Below are 25,274 nucleotides of genomic sequence, written 5' to 3'. Positions count from 1 at the left end.
GTAAATAAAAAAAAAAAAAAATCAAGCACTAAACCAGACCAATACTAATATAGGTACCCAAAAGCATTCTGTTTATCAATCGAAGAACAGAACAGAACCACCACGGAACCCAAAATGACAGAGGCAGAGCCAAGCAACAACAGCACCGTCGCAAAACCCAGATTAGTAATCTGCATAGGCGACATCCATGGCCACATCACAAAGCTTCAAAATCTTTGGTCAAATCTCGAAACCCAATTCGACCCCCAACACTTTAACGCTGCAACAATTATCTTCTTAGGCGATTACTGTGACAGAGGCCCAGATACCAAGAAAGTCCTAGATTTCTTGATAGACTTACCTTCAAGGTATCCAAATCAAAAGCATGTGTTTCTTTCGGGAAATCATGACTTTGCTTTTGCTGCTTTTGTTGGTGTCCTGCCTGAGCCGCAAAATGGGGTGTCATTTAAGGAAGGATGGAAGGAGTATGAAGAGAGTGAAGACAGGGAAGGGTGGTATAAAGGAGACGGGTATGAGAATATGCATTTGCAAGGGAGAATGTGGGCTGGTCATATTAAGGTGAGATTCGATACCATTAAAGGGACTGAATTTAAGGGCTCTATTTATGATGCTGGTCCCACTTTCGCCTCCTATGGTGTCCCTCATGGATCTTCTGGTATGTCTTGTTTTCTTTAAGTCTTTCTTTGATCGAAGTTTTAATTATCAATAGCTTAATCACGTCTCCATGTTTGTTTGGAAATGTATCGCTGTTGTTTGGTTTTTTAGTTGTTAAATATGAAATAGGCTATTGTTGTCTAGCAGTTTTGAACTGAGTAGATTGTGTTTGAGTTGTTTGATTCTTAGTTTTTTAATGTAAGAGGGTAAAAATAATATATTTTGGATTAGTATAATCATCAATGGAGCATTGGAATCTTTATATTCTTGCATTTTTTACACCTGATATGGTTCTGAATTCAATACAATTAATAGTGTGATTTATTGGTGTAAATTTTTGTATCGAGACAGACTTATTGAAGGCAGTTCCTGATGATCACAAGAAGTTTCTAGCTGATATGGTTTGGGTCCATGAAGAGGTGAAGTTTATTTCATTGCCATCTTTATCGTTTAGAACTTTGATCAATGATGGTTTTGACTAGTGTTATGGTGTAAGCTGCCAAAAAAGAAAGATGATCAACTGAGTATAGTACATAACGCGAGTTCCATACTTTGAAGTTTGATTTGATCAGTAGGGACAATGGATGAAGCTTGGTGGGTTTCACAATGTGCAATTTTCTGTCAAAAAACCAACCCAAGAGTATAAGCTATTAAGTGAAGCCCCGATAATGGTTTTATATTATTATCCGGTGATTAATTTTATTTGTTAGAAAAGGGTGATCAGATTTGAACTCATAATCATTTGGTCATTAATACCAAGTGAGATTTGAATTCATAACCATTTGGTTATGAAAACTTTGAAATCATATCAAATAATTATCTCAACCCCAAAGCTTAAGATATCAACTCAAAAACTTAAGATATTAATCAAAAAACTTGAGCTGTTAGATGAAATCTCAATAATAATTTTATATTACCCTCTTAACATTTTCTTTTCCAGGATGATGTGTGCATAGAGGATGAAGAAGGAATTAGACACTATAAATTGATTGCTGCGCATGCTGGTTTAGAGGAAGGGAAAAATGTAGGCGAACAACTGAGATCTTTGAAAGCTAAGGAGACTCATGTCCCCAAGATACAGGCTCTTAGTGGGAGGAAAACAGTTTGGGATATACCAAAGGTGATGGCTCGATACCTGCTACTAATTTTTTTATCTGAAACTTTTTATCCTAATCAACCAATTTCTCCACCCACTTACTTTCTTTAGGGGGAAAAGACTCGGATGTTCACAGCTTCACACATTCAAGACATTATATATCATTGTTCTTTTATATATATATAACTGAAGTGTGGATGTTTGATGTTTAATTTCATATAGGAATTAACTGAGAAACCGATCATTGTGGTTAGCGGCCACCACGGGAAACTTCATATTGATGGTCTTAGATTGATTATTGATGAAGGTGGTGGATTTGAGAATAAACCAGTGGCTGCAATTGCGCTTCCCTCCATGAAGCTTGTTCGTGATACTGATGATTTGACAAAATAGCTTGTAGTATATTATAGATTGATGCAAGTGTCCACAATCTTTCCAGATTTAGCATAGCATACACATCCAGGCATGTAATCTGACTGTTACATTGTTGGTTGCATATCCTGAGCAATCGTTTCTGTACTGGCCTTGGACGTTCTTCTCATTGCTTCCCCCCCCCCCCCACCCTGTGACGGGGGATGCTTGGTTTTATCAAATGTCGTATCTAATATTGTAGAAATTTCTTGGGGAATATCAATAAAATGGGCTTGTGTCCATGACAATTGTCTTATGGAAATTGTCCAAAACATTGAATTTAGTTTCATTCTATTTTTTTTTCCTTGAGAAAAATAACGAAAATGCTGACGGGAAACTTGCATGACTGTCAGCTTCTACTGATTTCTAAAATGAGATCTAAGAGGCTGGCCATCATTTATGTTGGGGTATACACACAAAAGCAGATTAATCATACCAGTTTTTCATATGCAAATGTCAAAAATGGTCGAGTGCATGAATGATTTGTATCCTGTTCAAAAAGATTGGTTAAACTGACATGAACCTAACCAACTGGTTCTGTAGAAATGGAGTCTCGGCCATACCAAATATCAAGTTTTCTGTATCTGGTCTTCATAAAATCTGCTGATGCAATGTTTTCAGGGTCCATAACATCAAGCTGTTAAAAAACCACATAATCAGAGACCAGACCGTTTCAGTTTCTCAATAGCTCGAAGACCTCTCTTTTCATCTCTAGCTGTTAGCATTCACAGTTTAATGTTGACTGAGTAGAACAACAGTCTATTTCTGACATTTTAATGAGAGCACGGCAGAAAATGGATCTTTCCTAGTTTCTAGTCCTGCATGTTTCAGACGACTTTGGATCAAATGGCATTGATACCATAGAGATGCCATCAGAAAGGGATGGCATAGAGATGTGTGGAGAGAGAAGTATGGTGTGGATGGCATAGAGATCCCATCAGAAAGGGATCTGAAAATTCGAAAGTGTGATGTGGATGTTACATGTAAATGCTAGGAAATTCAGAGCAAAACTATTTAATCTTGTCCACATGTCATAGAAAATGTCGGTGCTTAGAAGAAAATAAGCAACTTCGTACTGTAAGAGCTGTCTGGGCCTTCTGAAAATTCATGCTTGTTTCGAAACGGTCCAAATAGACAGAAAAATCAAGGAAAACTAATGATAGCTGCACAGAAACAAATACAAAATTAAATTATGATAACCCATGAATAGTATGGTGATGATAATTATTTTTTAAAATATTTTTTAAATAATATATTTTTATTTTTTAAAATTTATTTTTAATATTAATACATTAAAACAATCTAAAAATATAAAAAAATATATGAAACTCTAACACTATGAAAACATTTTGTTTCTTAGTTTTGGTAATACCAAATTGTAGTTACATTAGTGTAATAGAGGTAAATGGTGGATGCTGCAGAAGCCACCCGCCCAGCATCTTCGGTAGAAAATGAAATATCTCTTTTGCTCGATGATGGAAAAAATAATAATCATAGTCTTAATCTAATTTTTTTAAAAAAAAAAAGTATCAGAGAACTTACAATACATTGATGATAAACAGATGCATCAGAACGGCCTGTCTTACCATATATTTTGATTGATTCGATCATTCTATTCTAAATTTCTTTAAACGACTCCAAAAACTACATGGAATCTTTTGTTGATGTCCATATAAATCTCCATCGTGATCATTGACGATTTCTTAATCTTATGCTGATAGAAACAGAAACAGAGTGTGAAACATCTAAGAACACTTCGGACTGTCGATTGGTACTAACAGAGATGAATTCTCTAAGAACACTCGGTCAAAATCTGGATGCTTCTTCACTTGTTTAGTCACGACCCGAATCATGGATCTATGACCGACACATAAGTAAGGTTCCCCTTCAAGGTTCCAAACTTATGCAAACCCAAACTTATATACAATCCTTTAAACAACTCAATCAGAGTTTAACGCAGCATTAAGAACAAAACTAACTTCATAATATAATATTCGATTGTCTTAATACAAGAGTTCATATAATTTATAGTTTTTGGAGCACTAACTTGACATAAAAAGGAAGGTACAAATTACAACTAAAAAGCAGGTTCGGAAGGTTCAACAAAAGTGACCTGCTATCAAGCTATAAGCCTGAAAAGGATAAATAATGAGAGGGCGAGTTCAACAACTCAGTGAGTAGATAACATTCAATATACACACGCGAGGTAATACAACAATGAGAAATATATATACAAGTATGGCTTTAGGTTCTTATACGAAGGTTTATCGAATAGGCTATAACAAGAATATCATATGGTAAAGCTCATCAAAAAATCAAAATGCAATGAGCATGAGGCTTCATACTGTGGGATGATCAGTCCACACAGGTTGGTGACTCCCCTGACCAACTAGGGTTCAGATACGATGTGCACAAAGACTAACACTACCCTGTTAGCATGGGTATTCTGACTGACATACCATAGGTTCATAATCATAATCTAACAAACATATTCATATCTCAAAGCTCAACTCATGGCATCAATCAAACGAGGAGCTATCAATTCAAAAGTCAATTCAAAATATATGTTGGTTCATATCAAGAATTCAGATTCAATAATTGATCATGTTTTATCATAACAAGGATAATAATCAACATATATATTATCAAGAAGCATGATTCAATTAATATTAACAAATCAAATATTTATACTATTTCTCATGCATATGAAAAATTACCCACTCACCTGACTCAAAAGCAAACAGAAGCCAAAAGCAGACACCGAAGAAAATCCTATTGATGTCCTGCCGGTAGAATATCAAGATTATCTGAATACAAAGGAGACATATTCAAGAACGACTCAAAAGAACATTTAACCTATTTAATACACTTAACTAAGCGTGTATACCATAACCCTATATGTTTTTTAACTAACTAGTCAATTTTCTCAAAAACCCAAAATCTAACGGTTTTCCCGAAATCTAATCCATAATAAAAAAAACTAATAAAATTGGTAATAATTCACTAAATAACCCTTAATTATTCATCAAACTAATATGAAAAATCTAATATTACAGCTAGGGACTAATCTGGAATTTTTCCATATTTTTAGGGCCAAATTGCAACTTTTATCAAATGGAGGACCAAACTAAAATTTATCATAAATCCATGAATATACTGAAATTCTGACCTTAATTAATCCTCAATTCTGTCCAGGATGTATCATTATGCTCCAGGGACCATTCTGGATTTTTACCAAATTTTTAGGGTCAAATTGTAATTTTGTCAAATTGGAGGACCAAATTGAAAGTGTTAAATTCTCTTATCTATACAGTAATTCTGCCCATAATTCATATGTTATTCTGTTCAGAATCTCAGAATATGCTCCAGGGACCAATTTGTAATTTTCCAAAGTTCGGGGACTAAACTGTAAGTTTTGCAAATTGAGGGACCAAATTGAATTTTCGTCATCTTCAACCTCCAAATCCATAATTTTAACAGAAACCTACTGTTCTCCCCTGATTTTTAACTCGAAATTCACCATTCAATAAAACTCTAACTCAAAATCATCACAATCTTTCATAATCAACTAAATCATCAATTAACCACAACAATCAACCCCTAACATTCAATTTAATTCATCAATTAAACTCAAAACACAAATTTCATAACCCTAACATTTATAAAAAAATCAAAATTAAAGCTTAATTAACACATATTTATACATAATTTTACTTTTTTACTTATTTCCTCCAACTCCTTTCTATTTCCTTTCTAATTTTTCCTCTTTTCTCTTCTTCTTCTTTCTCCCTTCTCTCTCCTGCCGATTCTCTCTCAAATTTCAGATCACTCTTTCCTTCTTTTTTTCTTCTATTTATATTTATTATTTTTATCTAATTACCACACTACCCCTCATTCATTTATACCCACACTTTAAGCCTTCAAGGACTTTATTGTATTTTACAATCCCTTTAACTCAAAACATTACATGTTTGGTTGAGAGTCGATTGGTCTCATTCATACATGTGGATTCAGCTACTCGCGAGTTTATTTCGCCAGCACACAATCCTGAAGAACTTCATATCTAGCATGAGTATATACCAATCTAATACATATGGATACATTTATTTAAAGACATGGGCCTTAAGACACAAATTTTGAGAGATAGGAGGGAAATAATTTCATATGCTTCGGTTATAGGATCTATCAATTTAAGCATAATGATTATAAACCAATTTAATCCTTGTAAAGGTCATAGATTGATAGTTAAAAACATTATTAAGTAACTAAGAATGTGTTTCTTGTCCATGTAAGAGATGATCTTGTAGTTCATTATTATATGGATTCTAGTTTTCAATCTGATATTGATGCTAACAAATCTCAGTTTGGGTATATTTTACTTTGAATGATAGTGCTATGAATTGTAAGAGTTTCAAATCAAATACCACAACATATTCTATAACTAAAACTAAATACATCTATATGTCAAAGCCAATAAAGGCATCGTTTGGATCAATAAGTTTATCTTTAAATTAGATGTGATTCCTTACATTATTAATTTAGTAGCTTTGTATTGTGATTGCAATTGAGCTATTATATTAGCAAAGAAACTAATATCTTATTAATAATCTAAACATCTATTTAGACGATTTCATTAATAATCTAAAATGTAGCATTGCGATGTATAATTATTCTTGGTACATGATAAAACACTAAGCCTCCTTTTTTTTTTCTTTTAATTTTAATTGTTACTCCTTGTTAATCAGATCGGGTAAAAAAAGACGTGGTTAATTACAAAGTGCAATAAGCACCATCAATTATAATGAACGAATAATATTTTTATTCAAATTATTCATGTAATTGATGACGAATCTCCATTAAAGAAAGAAAAAAAAAACAATTTTAATCTGTCATTAATCATCTCTTTGCTAATTATAATAAGAAAAAAGAAAGTAAGCACTGCATCAATGAAACCGAAAAACCCCCTCGAGGTTGGCAAGAGGTTGGCAAAAGACAGACAACTTGAAAACCTTTCTAATAAGCAAATCCCAAGAGACAGAATCCTAACACATCTAAAGTCCAAGACAGGTTACTAAAATAAAGAGATGAAGCGCTACTAGGTGATGCAGCAGGACTCAAATTTGACGTTGCTTCACGTTGTGAAATTGGTTGTTATAGTTGAAGACAAGAGTATCACCACCACAGGCGGAGGCATGACAAAGGCTAGGGTGGGCTTTAGCCTAGGTCAAGATTTTATTACTATTTTTTAATTAGTTATATGTAAAAAAAAAATTATAATTCTCAATCAACTTATCAAAAAATTCTAAAAATTTGCGTGGAGCCTTCTAATATGATGCTTTAGCTTAGGTTAAAATTTTAGAATTTTTGGAGAAATTTAGAAATTTGATGAAAAATCACAATTTGATCAGTTTTATGTTATTGGACGTAATTTTCAATCCGACCGTCAGATCAAGTTAAAATTTTACGAGGGATCTTAAAATATATATTGAATAAAATCTAGTTAAGAGTTTAGGATGAACGGAGCTTGGTAGTGCTAACAAAAAAAAGAACTGTCAAATAAAAGCAAAATGACTCATTAAGAGTAAAATGATTATTTTTCATTAAAAAATAAAACAAATAAGCTCTTCCTTCCTTTTACATGTTGTCGATTAAGCAGAAGCAGAATATAAGAAGAAAGAAAAGAAAAGGCGAGAGAGAAATAGAAAAAAGTAAGAGAAAAACATAAAAAAATTCCAAAAAAAAAAGAAGTGAGATAATAATCTTGTAAACTTACAAAGTCCAACTTATAAAACACTAATCTAGGAAAGAATCAAGTGAAAAAAGAAGAAATTGAAATAGAAAAAAAAAAATTAATTACTTTGTTTTTCAGTTGACATAAGATTGTTATTTTATCCTGGTTGAGGGATTGTTATAATATTGATTCAGATTCGATTATAGATGAATTATATTCTACAAAACATCGAAGGATGTAACTTTAATAGTGAGTTTATTTTTACTTTCGCTTTAATTTTATGTATTTTTAAATTTATTTTTTAATATTTTGAATAGTGTATTTGAATTAAAATTTTATTATTAATTTTAAAAATTCATGTATATTAGTTAATAATCAATCTTAAAAGATATTTATATATTTATTTAATAGCCCAGGATAAAAAAAATTCCTGGCTCCGCCCTTGATCACCACCGTGAAAATTCTTACTGGCAGCCCAATCTTGATAATCCACTTGACCCATGCTTGTCCAACCAGTAGAGTCACCTACTTGGTAAACGGTAGCCATGGAGACTCCGCAAAGAGCCATCGTCAAGAAAGAAACCACTAGTATTGTTTTCCTGAAATTAGCCATGATCGCTTGGAAGACAATGAATATGGGTTGCAAGAAAGCTGGTGCGTAAAGAGAGAGCACTGAGAGAGAACTCTAAGGTTTGGTTGAATGGATTTGTGAGATAAATCGCCTCAGGTATCCTGTATTTATAGTGCGGATCTAATCCGTATTCTTCAAGGATATGGATTTCTTGATTTGTATATTCTTTTTTACGTAATCCATATCATTGAAGGAGAAGTTTCTAGTTTCATGTGCCCATACTGAGTTCGGATTCGCGTTGTGAAGCTGCCATAATTCGTGCCTTGCTTGGCTAAAGAATGTTCAACCCTTTACGTAACGAACTTGGGTTTGAGCAGATCTCTGCATATGAATGAGACCAATAGGTGATGAGCATTACATTTATGTTAGCTTAATTAACTAGTAAATTGTTCGTATATTGTTTAAAAATTATTATTAGAGATCATATATTTTTAACTTGAATTATTAATGTAATTAGTTTCTCAATGTTGTTTTTTGTGTCTGAATTGGTGTCATTGAGTGTCCGTGCGCATATTTGAGACACTATAGTAAAATAATTTGCTCAAATCTCTATCCAATTAACACCGAACTTCTACATATGTTATATTTTACTTGTCCAAACATATATATTTATTCAATTTGATTAACTATTTGTATAAGTTTTTATCAACTAAATTTGAAGGAAAAACAATTAACATCATTATAGGTAAAAAGAAAATATTTTAAAAAAATGCACACGTAAAATATTATATACGTGGTGCATATTCATTTGAAAATCTGAATTGTACTTGTGAGTAGAAAGAAAAAAGCGTTACAGATTATATTACATGATTTGATGTTTTAGTTTAGAAGGAATTTAATTAAAAGATAATAAGAGTGCATCATGTATTTGAAACATGATTTAACATTTATATTAAAACAAAATTTTAAACAGCTCAAAAGTATTAATTAAAATGGATTGATTTAATATCATATAAATTTTTCTTAATTTATGTTCAATGAAAAGCATACAATATACATTTTAAATGAAAGATTATCATACAGTTTTTCATTTGATGAAATAAAATTAATTAGCAATAAATATATTGTACAAATTTTAAGTGCAATTAACCAAAAGCGAAACGGAGGGTGCGAATTGACTTTTCAATGTAAGCATAGCAAAGGAAAAACACAATATTTTTCTCTTTATGAAACCTAGCACGATCTCAAAACGAAAAATGATTGATTGTAACACTGCCTCCAGAAAATGAAATTCAATATTATACATAAACTAATCCGTTACATATAACAAATCAGAAGTCAGGTGGGTGAGCCGGAATATTAAATTCCTGCTTCCATTACTTGCCCTTCTATTTCTGAAGTTGGCAAATTATGAGTTCAGGAAAACAAAACAGAAATAAAATGTAATGGTTGGGCTACAGGATCTGACCTAGTTTGAAGAAAATGGCCCCAATGGAAAATATTAGGAAAGGTCACTCGAGCCCTATTTCTCGTGAACAAGAGGGCTGTAAACAGGGAACCACATATTCCGTGACACATATGCTACTGTCTCCGCCTGCACCCAAAATCACAGAAAAAAATAAGCAAACATTTTTAAGACATTCACACGATAAAATAAACGAGTAGATAATTCTTATAGTTGTTACACAAGCAAAGGCTGGTTGAGATGATGTATATGCATGCGAGATATGTAACGACTAGATGGTAATTTCCTTGTATCATGTCTTCCAGCTATCTTGCTCCATACAGTGCAAATACCCAATTACTTTGATAAAGAAAACATAAGTATATGATTCTATTATGTGTTTATTTATTCAATCAACAAAGAAAAAGAAATTTACGCGTGCACATATTCCTTGCTCTATTTATTAACACTTCTCAAGTTAATAGCTACTTACTTTTGACATGTGCTTGAGCTCCCGGGGGCCTGCCTCACCATGTCCTTCTGCCAGGTCTTCTTCAACAGCCGCTCGCAGAACAGCAGCTCCTACCTCTGCTGTAATATGTCGAATACTGCATAAAAAATAAAGTGGCATCAGTCAGCAATGAGCCTCCAAAATAAAGTAGAGTGGAATGTGCCTCTTTTTGTGGCGATGACAACTAACCAGCAAGGCAAGACAACAGTGGGTATCAACCACAAATAAGTTACACTTTATTTACAATATAAATTTTAATATCCATTTGCCAATCTACCTTCTAAGTCTAATTACATGATGTTTTTCTAAATCATGATCTTTAAGAAAATGATAATCTGCTTCCATCAAGGAATGATTGGCTGCTCAAATTGCAGTAATATGCAAGTAGAATATGACATTTTTGGCATAAAATGAAACAAAATGAAGATAGTGGTATAGTTTGCAGATGGATAATGTGCGTGGCCAGAAGCAGGTTCATCTAGCAATTGTACTGTCTGAAAATTATATCAATGCTATAAGAATGTAGATTAGTCATGCAACACTGAATATTTCAAATAGCAAAATGCAGGTACGAAATCCCCTACTTCCCAAAAGGAGAAAAGAAATTGTAACCACCGATGACTGGAAACATTACCTATCAATAGATGGATACAATATGCCATTTTGGATTTCTTCATCAGTCATGTATGAAGCGAGGCTGTACAAATTGACTCGTGTCAGCAATTTACAGGGAAAACAAACTTCAAGCCAAGTGTTATCATCAGAAACATTTAAAAAATATCAACTAAATATTAAAGATACTTGCAGACCTTTGAAAGGCATGCATTATGTTTCGTTTTCATGAAGGTAATTTTGTTCACCAACAGTGGATGTCTAAGAACATAAACTAAATATATAATTATGCAAGCCATCTAGGTGGGCATGAATCTTATTGAACAGCTTAACAAAACTATCAAGACATAAATATCCTAATGCAATGACAACTGTCAACCGCAAAATTCATAACCAACTTATAGATCTATCAATCCAAAAATTCGGTAGCCAGCTCATTATTGATAATTTTCAGGACAGTGTGTCAGTTTGCATCATAGTGAGTAAACTACTGCTATCATTGAAAACATTTATGAGCTTTCTACAACATCAACTATAGTTCATTCAAATAAAGCAAAACAGTTTTAGGTAGGAGAAGGGAGGCAAGTGAGCAAATTATCTCTATACCATTCAGCAGCTGCTTGCAACATTCCATCAGTTATAATGTGCGCACCTGAGAGAAGAGTTCCCAAACCAATCCTGAAATGGGAAACAAAATTATACATGAACTTCATCATTTAAGCCTGGTTGGAAAAAATTCGAAGTGTAAAACAACAGAGACACACGAACCCAGGAAACAGGTACATATTATTTGCTTGATTTACATGTCCTACTTTTCCATTTCCTGCAAACACGCACAAGGTTGTTGAAGGCAATAAAAACAACCATTAAACATAATATTATATGCAGTAACAGGACAAACTCTTCTAGATCATTGTTGTATTCTGTCAAAAGACTTCGAAACAAAAAACATAAATATGAAAGTAGCGTACCTAGATCAACATCTTCAAATGGGCTTCCACTTCCAAAAACTATATTTGGTCCGGCATACTTGAAAGCATCAGCAGCAGTGCATTCAGCTGTTCCACCGAAAAACAGACAGGGTATAAATAGAAAAAATCCAACAGCCATCATAAACTCTGGAAGTTTGATGAAATTGCCACAACAAACCATTCATTGTGGGGTTTGACATTGCAAAAATAGCCGGTTTAGTTGAATCTGATTCTCGCATGGCCTTGAGCACCTGATTCAAATTGCAATCAATAGTAAGATTGATGGAAGGGAGACTATGAACGTAATATTATTTGACAGCAACATCTCACAGTATTATACTTGGGGGACTATATGGAAACTAACTTACTACGATCCTTGTAAAGGTCATATTTGCAGGTAGTTCAGAGTTCTTGTTTAAAGAATATGGGGATGAAATATTATTCATTCAGTACTTTATTTTAATTCAGGTTGAAATCATTATGTCTGAACACAGTTGAAAGAGTAATGACATAAATGCAGTAGAACTCCCACCAGTAAGGAAGGTAATAGAGCACCAAAAGTCAGTAACAACTAATTATAAGGAACTATGAAAGACAACAAAGAGCGAAGGACTTTACCTCTTCATTAAAGACCCCCCCAACCCCAGACAAACCAAGAAGCACATGGGGCTTCAGCTTTTTAACCTGAACAAAATTTAGCTGTCAGCAACTATAACTCTTACAAGGAAATATAATTCTAAGGTTGAACGGGTAAAAAGTAAATGCTTCTTTTCACGGATCATAAAACATCTGCCTTGAGTTCATGGAGATTTTACCACTTCAAATGGACTAGCTCCCTCCCTAAGCCCTTCAACATCTTTCAAGTCTTTAGCAAATGGTGCCGCAGCTGGATCAATATTTTTCCTCTCTTTTGTAATGAGGCCCTGCATGTAAGACAAGTTCTCTTTCTCAAACATAATTCTGTGAATGATCCCAATCATGCAGATGATATTTCAATCACATGCCGATAAATACCCTTTGATCTTAATAACATTTTCTTATTCTGATCACTAGCCCCAAAAAAACAACCCCATTAATATCATGCTGATCATTAGCACAAAATAATTGAACCACTTGGTAAAATAGATTCTCATAAATCCATCAGATCACTTATCCATTTTATCAAGGATAAGAACCTACTGGCATGTCAGAAAAACATAGAAAATTGATATCACAAAATGCTGTGGTCGAAGAGAAAAGAAAAGTGTAGCATTTTACATCTTTATCAAGTAGATAACATTTATTCTTTGCAGCCATTTCATTGTTCCCAGACATTCTTGAAAGAGCCTGTATTGCCATGTTTAGGACACCAAGCCCTGCACTGTAAGCAGGAAAAAAAGAAAAGGAAAAATAATACAAAGGATAAGCACATGCAAGCATGGAAAAATCATTTGCAAATGCATTAACTTTTTTTTTTTTTTTGAGGGGGGGGGGGTAAAAGGATGAGAAAGCCTGTTAATTTAATATATCAAAATGATTTTCTGGAATTACCTCCCAGCACCCACTACGACTATCTTTTGGTTAACAAAGTCAGATAATGGTAGGCCTTGGGCTCTCACTGTTCCCAGTAACCCCGCAAGTGCAACACCAGCAGTTCCCTATAAGACCCAAAGCAAGCACAATTGCATTAATTGCAGATCATCCATGATAGTGTATAGCACTCAGCAATAGATTATATACTCCAAGTAAATGCACTGGCATACTGCAGCAAGTATGCAGTACTCACCTGTATGTCATCATTAAACATGCAAAACCTCTTACGGTATCTTTGCAGTGTTTCAAACGCCCACTTCATCTGAAAGTCTTCAAACTGGCAGATTTTTCCAATCATCAAGTTAATGGCATGAATGAGACTACCATAATTGAAAAGGAAAAAATATGACATTCTTGGTAAAGGCAATACCTGTACAATGGCTTTGGGCCAGCGAGTATGAACAGCTTCCATGAATTCATCAACAATTGATAGATACTCTTCTCCTTCCAGCCTAGGTTGTCTAAGTCCTAAATCTGTGAAAATGAAAGTCATAAAGTCTTTTCTTAGAAAGAGCAGTTTCAAAAGCACTTTATACAATTCATTCATTCTCTGCAACAAAAAGAAATTGTTACGATCCAAATGAAACAGAATGGTCTAAACGTGTATGTTCTACTCACAAAGAGGGTCTTCAAGCAGCTTTTGATTGTTAGTACCAACGTCTAACATAACTGGGAGTATCTGTTTGCGATTGAGCATGGGTTCAGTGATACAGGAGGTAATAGATTAGTAACAAAACCAATAATATATGAGAATGAGTAGAACTAAATTTAATTTCCAAAGTTTCAGAAACTCCAGATCTTCAAGCAAGCACTGCCATGTCATTCATTATATATTTTTGTACATGTAGATAAATAAACAAGCATAGTAGCAAAATTCCGTCTCTAAATATTTAAACAGAGCTAAAAAGCACACACAGAAACCAGCAGGGAGAAAAAGAGTACATACTTTCTGTGGATTGATACCAGCAGCAGCAACATACATATCTAGTTTTCCAATGGGTATTCCTATTCCTTGAACTCCAAGATCACCTAGGCCAAGAATACGGCTGCCATCAGTAAGCACTATCATGTCTACCTGCACCACACAAAAAGCAACTTAAACACGCAGTATCATGAATAGAATAAAACACAATCTTCATTACTTTGTCAACAACAAAGCTCTAATAAGGATGAGAGGCAAAAGGAAAATGTTGTCATATCCGCCACACTCGTACAAGATTCACACAATACCTGTTGAGCAGGCCAGTTATAGATCATTGACATCATCTCTCCCTTATCCTTTGCACTAAAATACATTCCACGTGGGCGTCTAAATAATCCCGAGTAATTCTGACATACTAACCCTACTGTTGGAGTGTATATAATTGGAGCAAAATCTTTAATGTTATCAATGAGGACCTGGCGAGGAAAAGACATAAAAGTTCAATTAAAGCAAGTTAAATTTTAACTGTATTTTAACATATTAAAGATGAAATTTGCAACGGAACTTACTCGGTAGTATAATGTCTCATTCCTGTCATGCAGTCGATTCAAGATCCTCCATTTTGCTAAAGATACAACACTGTATGGTTGGCCCTGGGTATTCTTCTCAAGGGACCTATAAGATTCCACTAACAACCAAAGCTTATTAATGTTAGTTAAAGCACCAACAGAGAGACCATTCACTTAAAAGAGGCAGTGCAGGGAAACTACATGATAAAGAAGACAGAGAAAGCTTTCCTCAAAATTCCAATTTCTATCAAAGAAATGGACTATGAAGAGATAAGACCATTGGCATTTATAAAGACGAGACATCAAATAATTCCAATAAACATGTTCTGCAAAAGTTACTGTACCTTGTATTTTGACAACCTAACTAATTAACTGCCTACTTAATTCCAGAATTATGAGATCTCAGAGGCAATTTTATTAAGGATTAACTAATTATTGCACTCATCAGGTTTTTTATTTTTTCAACTTATTCTATATTTTCAATTCCACAAGCACGTTAGCTTAGCTTTATGTTACTTGAGCAAAAAGCAGAAACTGACAACTTCAAGGAGGTCGGAATTAAACTTACTAAAACGATCATATTGCTGCTCGAAGGATATAACACGAGGTGGAAGCAGGCCACGCAGCCCTAGTCGATCTCTTTCAGTCAAAGGAAATCCTGTATCCTGCTCTTAAATAAAAATAGAAACCATGAAAAATTAAAAAAAAATTATCAGTTTTTGAGCAGCAATTATTATTTTGAGGGTTAAGAAAATATAAAGGCCAAGGATTTCGAAAACTTGTAGTTACTTAAAAAAGTCCAACTCAAGATGTGCAAAAAAACAAAGAAATTGCAAGATTTCAGAGGAAATAAATTCACTCTATGCAGAAAACCTAATCAAAAAACTCAAAATGCATCACAATATAGTACATTTCAACAAAATCAGAATCTTGCAATTCACGAGGAACTAACGAATCCTACAGCTTCTTTTCTTGCAAAGACAATCAAGAAGTAACAGAAGAACAGAAACAGCTATCTTGAAAATACAGTTACAAAAACTAAGAGAGAGAGAGAGAGATAAAGAATTGTTAACCTTATTGAACCATGGATCATGGAGAATATCAGTGCCACGTTTATGAATAATACAAGGAGCTGGAATCGCCGCCGTGGAGAAAAACCGCCTCCGCAACGATCTGCTCAAATTCGACGACGCACATCGTGCTAATCTCCACATTATTTTTTCCTTAGACACAAACAAATTTAGAACCAAGCAGACCTTGTTAGCTGAATCAAAAAAATCTACAAAAGGCTTCGAAGCATGTTAAATACAGACCAGTGATGATGACATTTCAACTAAGCTCACTGCTTGAGGTCAATTTATAGTGTGTTAATAAAATATTAAAATAAATTCACTTTCCGTCTTTTTTATAAAAAAAAAATATTATACAATTTTTAGCCTTCCTTCTTTGAGTTTTTTTTTTTTTTTTTTTTGCCGGGGTATGAAAATAGAAATTGTTGGAGCTGTTAATTGAAAAGGAAAAGTAGGCTAAGATGCCCGAAAATAGCACGAGGACGGGTTGAAAATCGAATCAGGTAGGTTATGGGGTCCCTTTAGCCGAGGAGTCTCCTGTCAATTTCTGCCACGTGGACCAAGTTATTCGGGTTTTAACAGCGGTTTTTTTTGTTTCGTGCTTGATTGGAAGATTTTTTTTTTTTTTTTTTTTTTTTTTAGCTGTAAGGTATTTACGAACAGTTTTAGGTGGACAATCATGGTATCAACGGATATTCGGGTTATCATTTGGTTAATTTTATTTTTTTATTTTAAATTATTTTTAGAAAATTTTGATATATTTTTAGATAATTTTAATATACTGATATTAAAAATAAATTTTAAAAAATAAAAATATATATTATTTTAATATATTTTCAAATAAAAAACATTCTGAAAAAAATTTATATTATTATCTTAAACACTCTAAATTAAGTATTAGATTGATTATCATGTTTATTTATAAAAAAAAATATTACTATTATTAGTTTATTTTAACGTTTAAAGGATTGTACTAAAAAGTTAATTACTATATGTTTAGTAATGCAGTTTAATAGTGTTATTTTCATATAAAATATATCAAAATATTTTTTTAATTTTAATATCAACACATCAAACATCATTTAAAAAATATTAATTTAATATTATTATTATTATTTTATCAAAATGCAATTTCAGCCTTAAAAACCAACACTCCCTTTGTTTTCAAACTCGTTCGTGCCAAAGTTGAGGGATCAATAGGAGATAGCTGACAAACTCAACATGAGAAAAGAAAGGGTGGAATGAGAAGAATGATGAATAAAGTTTCAATTATTTGGTATTATGATAAATAGTTTTATTATTTTTTTATTTAAAAATATATCAATATAATTTTATAATATTCCTTTTAAAACAAATATACTTTAGAATAGAGACGGAAACATGTGGTGCAAACGTTGATGTTGGTTTATTCCGTTTATCTTTCTCCTCTATCCAATCAGGACAAAGGGTGGACCGGAGCAATTTAGTTTTCAAGCCTTTCATTCTGATCACGACAAAGTTCCTCGAGGGAAGAGGTTCATGATGTTGGAAGAATAAAATCAAGCATAAAGTTAAAAGGAGCTTGGGTGTACCTGGGTAGGCTTCATCGTGTGGATCCCGTGTAAAAAAAGGTTGAACAGGGGTGATGTTTGTTTTATATATATTAAAAAACAATATAAATTATATTATAGAATGTTATTAAACCGTTCATATTTTTAGGTTAAATTAATATTTTGATATAGTGTCAAAATCTTAATAATTAAATGATCATGAATTTAAATCTTATTATTTTTATTTATTTATAAAATATTTTTGAAAAAATTTAATATTTTTCATTTTAATTTTAATTTTTTTTTATTTTCATATTGTTTAAATATATAACTATTAAACATTATTTTTAAAAAATTAAAAAAATTTATTTTAATATATTTACAATCATACCACACTTATACTTCTAGACACCCCCATTATACATAAAACAAGAAACCATCAAATTATAGAATTTGTTCCGAGGAGATTAAGAATATGTCGTCTTCCAGGAACCCTCACTTGACTTTTCTCCGCATATTTCCTTTTCCTTTCACACTTCTTCTACCCTCTAAGGGACTCAGCTGGAATTATTCCAAGCACGGGGACAGTTTTGGTCATATACAGCATGCTGGTTTTGCTCTAATCCATCTTGTTCCATAAATACATTGCAAATTGGTTTCCAAAGCTGTAAGTAACAGTGAAGAATTTAAAGTCTGCAGCTCGAAGGAGAATGGCTACAGCAAAAAGCTTCTCTTATTCGCTTCGTGCATCGAAGGAGAATATCACGAATTCATCTTGTACAGATCGACTGAAGGGTGAAGGGTCGTATGGATGGATGGCTAGCAGTGATAGATACTTCCTAAAGTATAAACCCTAAGAGAACACGATCCTAAATAATTCACCTTTTTCATAATCTTGAGCAGTGCTTGTAAACCCAGAGAGAACATGATACCAATAATTCATCTTTTATATATAATCCTGGCCAGAGCTTGTAAATTCTAACCAGTCGAGTGGTATCGATTCCATATTTCCATCTGAAATGCGATGCCTATTCCATTGTCTAGAAGACTGAAAGCACACTTTTTTGGTCTTTGTTTTTTTTTTCTTCCAGTTGCGGCGAACTGATGCCGTTTGCTCATTTGTCCTTGGTTTTCTGATGCTGTCCTTTTATTACCTGGAAAGGTCGTTCTAGTCTCTTTTTCCACATTTTCATTTGTGGGCGACACAAGGAGAAGGTGACCTGCACTCGAAAACTGAGTTTTTAAACCCAGCTTACTTGGTTGATCTGATTTAAGATCTAGATTATAAGTTTTACCCTGATCAATCTTATTTTTATCATTAAATTCTCATCAAACTTGATATTAACTCTACCTTATCATGAAAGATTTTATTATATATAAAACACAAAAGCATACTCGTGATGATCCTTTTGAAACTCATGTCTTATTATCCTTATCATTACATAAAATAAATATATTAATACTACTTTGACTACATAATTTTTTTTTATTTGGGATGATGAAGTTCACATTTGGTGAATATTATCAAAGCAATAGCTTCATCCTAATATTTGAAAATATTATCAAAGCCTGGATTGGGTTTCTTTAACCCCAGGAGAGGTCACCAGGAATCGTTATTAACACAACCATGTACTCTTTCAAGCACGGGTTATTGATTTTTATTTAGTTTTATTATTGAAATTTAGTTAATATTCTTTTGCTGGACTTCTATTACCTGGTGGGTTTTAGCCAAATTTAATTATGATTAGATTTTACTATTTATTTGTAATTTTTAACGTTATGATCATAGTATAATGAATTGATAAAAATATTACCGCCTTTTAGTTTTCCAACCCCCATTTCTCCTCCTTCTTCGACCCCTTTCTTCTAATTCTAAGCTTTTCTACTTTTATTTTACTTCTCTTCCTGCGTCATATGTCGTAAGACTCGGATGAAAATGAAAGGAAACTAGCATCAAAATTGAAATCTCAAGCAGCAGTTTCAACATTTTATTAACAATATCACCATGGATGACAATCCACTCCTTAAATTGTACGATTTAAAATCGTATTCTAATATTACCAGAACAAGTCTCAATTTTCTCAAACCTGCAACCAAAAAGATACAGCAGGCACTTTGCCAGGCAGAAACTTCCAGCAATAGAAGCTCCAAAATTACTGCACGTCATTGTAATCTTTAGTCCCAAAGTTCTTGCACCAGAGTTGTGATGGAATTGGGCGAACAGGATGGTGTGGCCGTTGCTGCAGTAAAATTATCATTTTAGGCATTTAAGCGAAACCAAATTATGAATTCCAAACCAAACATAAATTAGACAAGCAAGTGCTTGCAACGTCTCTTCTTAGCTCCCTACTCTGCTAAGTTACTAATGGAGAATCGGACCGATGCTAGAAAAGCTCGGCACTTAATGTCTATATCATGCTCATCCATTAACATATAATTACTAAATGAAGTGAGTACAATATGAGACCAAAGAAGGAAACGCAAAAAAAAATCATCAGTTTCATGTCTATTTGATAGGGAGAGATCTCCATAACAGTCATGTTGCAGTCTCTCAGGAGAAACCCAGGAATGGATACCATTTCATATCAGCATATACAGCAACCTCTGTACTATCTCATGAGTCACGGCATTCCAAGAATGGATCAATATTCAATCAATTCACACAGCATGTCTCAGGGACCACTTGAGTCCTCTCACCTTTAAGGAGTGAGATCAAAAAGATACTCCAGGGAGGGGATATTGCACTCACTAAGATTGATAAAAACAAGTACATAGTTCAAAAAATAGCTCGGGAATCTATAGGCTATTTCTAAATGTAAAAGGAGCAACACAGACAATAGAACTGGAATCAATTCACACAGCATGTCTCAGGGACCACTTGAAAAGTTAAACACATGGGTTTTAAAAAGGAAAAGCATGAGACAAACAGAACGGCTTAGTAGAGATTTTACCAAACACTCAACTCCACCAGAGTCCAAGACTAAATAAGACTTCAATCATAAAAAAATATTTTCCTTTGATATAAAAGAAATGTATACATTCCTTTGTTAGAACAGTGCTTGTGTGATCTGAAATATGATTTGGACAATAACGTCCTGGTCACCAAAAAATCAAGAAGAAACACATTTGGCTTGAGAAAGCTGAAATGATCATCTACGCTAGTAATGTTAGAAACTAGTGAGATGTTATCAATTTGAACCTGTCATTAGCAAGAACGGCCACTGGAAGTTTGAGCAACAGCATTTTGTAACATGTGCAACTGTTCAAGGATAATGGAAAATGGAGCAACAAATTGAGTTACAGTGGCAGTTGCTGGAGGACTTGTGAGGATGATTAGCAGAACAAGGAGCTAAAATGAATGAGTTAGTGGCATTGCTGGTGATGGCAGGAACCCAGAAACATGTTGGAAACAGGAGTATAAGATTACCCATCAATATAGCTAATCCTTTCCAAAATGCATAAAAGAAACAACTAATGTAGTCCCCCACAAGACATGGCCCGCACACAGAAACAAAAGGAACTACAATTTCATAGACTTACACAACATATGAACATTTTTGAAATACTGATCTCAAAAAAATTCAAGGACTCCACTACATTAGTAATAAACCACCGCTAAGCCCATTATTGATATAGCTAATCATTGATTAGATACAGACTTGTTGGTACCTTTTTATGAGTAAAAGTGTTAAAGAAACAATTAATGTAGGCACCAAGAGGTATCCGCCCATGTTCAGAAACTATCAGAATTGCCACAGGTCATATAAACTGCATAGAAAATGTATAATAATAAAACTATAAGGGATCCTGGCCTAAAAAAGAAGATGAACAAGAACAGGAAAAATGTCAATTATCCCAATTATAGCTGATCCTTTCAAGTGAAAGACATCATTATTTAACACTGATTAGGAATTTGAATTTAATTAAACCCAATGATAAGTAATATTGGATGTAGATAATTTACTAAGCATTAGTATTGGTATGAACTGAGAAAATACTGAAAATCAAAAGATAAAAAGAACTTAATTAGACTCCCTTACAATGATTAACTAGACCAAAGTAATTCAACTTAGGTTTCACTAAAACCAAACACTCCAATCAACAATTTTGAATCCAGAATCCAATTCCTTCCAAAGTCCTTCGCTACACCTCTCTAACTAAATCGCCGTCCCCTACACTGTTTTAAGGATTTAAGATCTAGAATTCAAGCACCTTATCATTCCTACAGTTTCTCGGCAACCAAACAAACAGAAGGAAAAACATTTAAGAATATAAAATTACCTCGAGCTCGGCGGATTTCATGGCGATGGGAATGCAGATGAGAAAGACGCCGAACATGGCGATGGCGGTGTTACGGCGCCAGTGCTTAGGCCTGCAGTATGGACCTCCACTCATGCTCCAAACCTTCGCCCTAAAGTCACCGTGGCCCCCCTCTGCTCCGTGTCCATGATCTGCTCCTCCTCCTCCCATCTTCGATCGAATGTCAAAACCCTAGTATTAGAAAGTTGAGTTTACCTGAGAGATGATGATGACAGGTGAATAACCAATCAATCGGATAGAGCTGGAAATGAAGATGTTCAATCCGCTGGGGTCTTTCCAACCAAGTATGGGCTGTGGAGTGGGCGTGCGTGTGCTTGGTCTTGATGTCTTGGAATGGTGGAGGGTATTTTTGTCTTTGCAGACGTGACGAGGTTAACCTTTTTAAAATCTATATTTCTTTTGTTTTTGGTAATTCTTTCTGGGTTTTTCAAAAATAAAAATCACAACAAATTAATTTTTTCAAGCACGTCTCCTCTCAGTACCCGAGTGCATTGGCTAGATTCGAGACTGCCACGTTTCATTTGGCCATTGACCAAAGCAGCTAAGAGATGGAAATTCACCGTTCATTTATTTATACACTGCATTTTTCGTACAATCTGGGAAAAATGAATTAAGTTTACAACTTGAATGTCTTTCAACTTGAACAACTATCCACCTTTTACCCCACCCCCCGAAGGTGGCCTCAAGTAGTTAAGTTGAGGAGATATCCTTAGCTTCGGTTACGATATAGATGCAGTCGGGGTCTTTTCAGATGTGTGTGGAGTAATGGGCGCAATGTTTCCTGCCGTGTAAATGGTGGCGCCGCTTTGGATGCTGTTATTGAAGGCGATTAACAGTCATTGGGAGGCGTTGGTGCCTCCCACTTGGTAGCGCGTGTTTTGTATAAATTAATCACTTTTTTTATTTATAAAAAGACTATAACAGTCCACACCCACAATAATTGCCAAAAAAAAAAAAATGATTTAATGGGTTATGGAGTAATTAGCATAGTTAATAAACCCAGCTCAGGGGTTCTCTTGGCTAAGAGATCAGGTATCGAGTTTTATGGATCAACCCAAAAAATCACTCATTTTTTATTTTTAAAAAAAGTTGTTGACAATAACTTCAACACCTGAGAAAACTAATATTCATATAACTTTGTAATTTACCTTCTCTTTCTAGCAAAACATGTTTTCATATTTCCCAGCTAAATGACTCCAAAAGCTACGGGGAATGCCTCACATTGCAATTTAATATATTTCCTAGTCAACTAAAAATTTTGAAGGAAAGACACACAAAACCTAAACTTTTCCCTGTCTTTACCAAATAAAACAACAAGTCGTTGCTCCCCCTACCTTTAGATTTTCTCTCCCAAAACCAGCCAAAGCTTCCCTTTTTGCTTGGCCAAAACAACTGCCATACGCATCTGACTATCAAAAATTGGAAGATAAAGACATTATCTTCCCTTCTTTCTTCATTCTTGTTCTAAAAAGCATTTTGTTAAGCAACATGGGATGAAAACCCTGGCCATAACTTCCCTCACCCCTCTCTCAGTCATCCCCCTGGTTTTTTGGCCAAAACTAGAGAGCTCCTCTTTCTTCCTCCCCAACTGCCTCTGTCTCTTGGCCAAACCAAAACCGTCACCCACTGACGCAGGAGACCAACCTTACCAACCTCCAACGACATCGTTCCTCACTCTCATTACCTCTATGTTGCTGCTAACAACAACTCATTGTAGAGAAGATGATGAAATAAGAAGGGAGGCCGAATGACAAAACCACATTTGAAAAGGGGAAAAAAAAGGGGGGGTCTAGTCTAGGTTCGCCTAGGTCGACCAGGTTTTACCGGGTTGTTGCACCAACCAGTCTTTTAACAAACTCTAACCAATCCAGGTCCCGAGTCGGCCGGGTCTCGGGTAGACCCATTGGGCTGGTCCGAATTTAATAACTATTGTAATTAGACTATATATAAACAATTTTTTTAAAAAAAAAACCTTCAAATATTAGTTATGTTTTTTTTAAGGACATAGGAGTAATTACATTATGAAATAAATAAATGAAAATACAAAATTACCCTCGAGTGTTTGTTCAACTATTAAGTTTTTTAAGAGAGGCATCAATTATTTTACCATGAACTGTATTGTGTATAATCCACAATAAAACACTAATACATTTTAATTTTATTTATAATATTCCTAGGAGGATATAATTACAATTCATCCCTTCTCTGAAAATTGTAAAGATTAGATCATTAACCACTATTATACAGCGGTTCAGGTTAAATTTTTTTAACATAAAAAAAATTCAAACATTGATAATACGTTTTTTTAGTAGAGAAAAAAATTAAATCATGTGAAGGCTGGTCCAATATGACTCGATTGACTTCGCAAGTTCAAAAACAACCCGGATAATCCGTAAAACCATAATTTGACTAAAAAAATTTCAATGTGATACATTTTTTTAATATTAAGATAACAACATATTGAAGTGGTTTAAGTTAACCCGATGAACATATCAAATCCACGACTCATGTTGTGAGATTATGATAATCCTATATAAAGTAAATTAAAACAAATTATGAAGTCTAGTTCTCAATCAAATTAATTTTGAAATATGAAATTGATCATTTAAAAAGGATCTAAAAAAGCAACCCGAGTTAATTTGTTAGACTTACAATCCGGGTCATAAGACCGAGATAACCATAACCTCATAAAAATAAAATCAAAACAAATTACAAATTCTAATTCCCAATCAGTCTAGTATTGAAGGATGAGATTAAAAAATAAATCACATAAAAAAATATAAAAAATAACTTGAATCAATCCACCAAAACCATGATCAGAGTCATGAGACTAAGATAACTTTATAGAAAAAAAATAAAAAAAAGACTTGATTTAACCCGGATTAACCTGTCAAATCTGCGACTTTGATAATGAGACTGAAATAGCCACATATATAGAGAACAAAATCAAAATAAATTATGAAACTTAATTCTCAATTGACCTTTCAGACCCAATACTGAACAATGTATTTTGTAAAAACTTTAATTTAAAAAATAATACAAAAAATAAGTTGAGTTAACTGGTTAGACACTATTCTCAGATCATGAGGCTAGGATAACCTAATAAAAAGTAAATCGAAGTAAATTATAAAGCTTAACTCCCAATTAAACACAATAAATGATAAAATTGGAGAAAAATTCAATTTTTTTTTTAAAAACTGAGCCACTGAGGTTAACCCGCTAAACATGCAATCTGGGTTTTAAGACAAGGACAACCTAATAAAAAACAAATTTAATGTTGAAGGACCTATG

General features: G+C 33.7%; 3 protein-coding genes across 3 annotated transcripts; 1 reads left to right on the top strand and 2 right to left on the bottom strand.

Annotated features, from left to right (window-relative positions):
* On the top strand, positions 1-2,450 carry LOC118057734 (tyrosine-protein phosphatase RLPH2-like). The gene is made up of 4 exons (XM_035070408.2): positions 1-655; positions 1,006-1,073; positions 1,595-1,774; positions 1,973-2,450. The coding sequence occupies exons 1-4, from the start codon at positions 115-117 to the stop codon at positions 2,141-2,143; spliced, it is 960 nt and encodes a 319-aa protein (XP_034926299.1). The 5' UTR covers positions 1-114; the 3' UTR covers positions 2,144-2,450.
* A 7,294-nt stretch (positions 2,451-9,744) lies between these two features.
* Positions 9,745-16,409, bottom strand: LOC118057732 (NAD-dependent malic enzyme 59 kDa isoform, mitochondrial). Its single transcript, XM_035070405.2, has 19 exons — positions 16,138-16,409; positions 15,633-15,729; positions 15,065-15,183; positions 14,804-14,971; positions 14,520-14,648; positions 14,192-14,252; positions 13,944-14,047; positions 13,767-13,850; positions 13,532-13,638; positions 13,259-13,361; positions 12,817-12,924; positions 12,620-12,685; positions 12,180-12,252; positions 12,002-12,088; positions 11,799-11,853; positions 11,637-11,708; positions 11,053-11,115; positions 10,401-10,515; positions 9,745-10,057 (listed from the first exon to the last, which is right to left on the bottom strand). Exons 1-19 carry the CDS (start codon positions 16,276-16,278, stop codon positions 9,986-9,988), a joined length of 1,824 nt encoding a protein of 607 aa, XP_034926296.1. The 5' UTR covers positions 16,279-16,409; the 3' UTR covers positions 9,745-9,985.
* Positions 16,410-19,622: 3,213 nt separating this feature from the next.
* On the bottom strand, positions 19,623-22,295 carry LOC118057731 (uncharacterized). The gene is made up of 2 exons (XM_035070404.2): positions 21,945-22,295; positions 19,623-19,903 (listed from the first exon to the last, which is right to left on the bottom strand). Exons 1-2 carry the CDS (start codon positions 22,131-22,133, stop codon positions 19,817-19,819), a joined length of 276 nt encoding a protein of 91 aa, XP_034926295.1. The 5' UTR covers positions 22,134-22,295; the 3' UTR covers positions 19,623-19,816.
* Between the last annotated feature and the right edge of the window lie 2,979 nt (positions 22,296-25,274).

The sequence above is a fragment of the Populus alba genome, chromosome 2 (assembly GCF_005239225.2).
Source record: "Populus alba chromosome 2, ASM523922v2, whole genome shotgun sequence".
Taxonomy (NCBI): domain Eukaryota; kingdom Viridiplantae; phylum Streptophyta; class Magnoliopsida; order Malpighiales; family Salicaceae; genus Populus; species Populus alba.
This window is presented reverse-complemented; position numbering and strand designations above follow the sequence as displayed.

Bases quoted from the DNA above. Each gene is read 5' to 3' on its own strand.
- LOC118057734 (XM_035070408.2), top strand. From the start codon at position 115: ATGACAGAGGCAGAGCCAAGCAACAACAGCACCGTCGCAAAACCCAGA. The intron at 656-1,005 runs GTATGTCTTGTT...GTATCGAGACAG, and splicing joins TGTCCCTCATGGATCTTCTG to ACTTATTGAAGGCAGTTCCT. The intron at 1,775-1,972 runs GTGATGGCTCGA...AATTTCATATAG, and splicing joins CAGTTTGGGATATACCAAAG to GAATTAACTGAGAAACCGAT.
- LOC118057732 (XM_035070405.2), bottom strand. From the start codon at position 16,278: ATGTGGAGATTAGCACGATGTGCGTCGTCGAATTTGAGCAGATCGTTG. The intron at 14,649-14,803 runs GTATTGTGTGAA...TGTGTGGTGCAG, and splicing joins ATAACTGGCCTGCTCAACAG to GTAGACATGATAGTGCTTAC. The intron at 12,925-13,258 runs GTAAAATGCTAC...TCTTACATGCAG, and splicing joins GTTATCTACTTGATAAAGAT to GGCCTCATTACAAAAGAGAG.
- LOC118057731 (XM_035070404.2), bottom strand. From the start codon at position 22,133: ATGGGAGGAGGAGGAGCAGATCATGGACACGGAGCAGAGGGGGGCCAC. The intron at 19,904-21,944 runs GTAATTTTATAT...ATTTTACTGCAG, and splicing joins TGAAATCCGCCGAGCTCGAG to CAACGGCCACACCATCCTGT.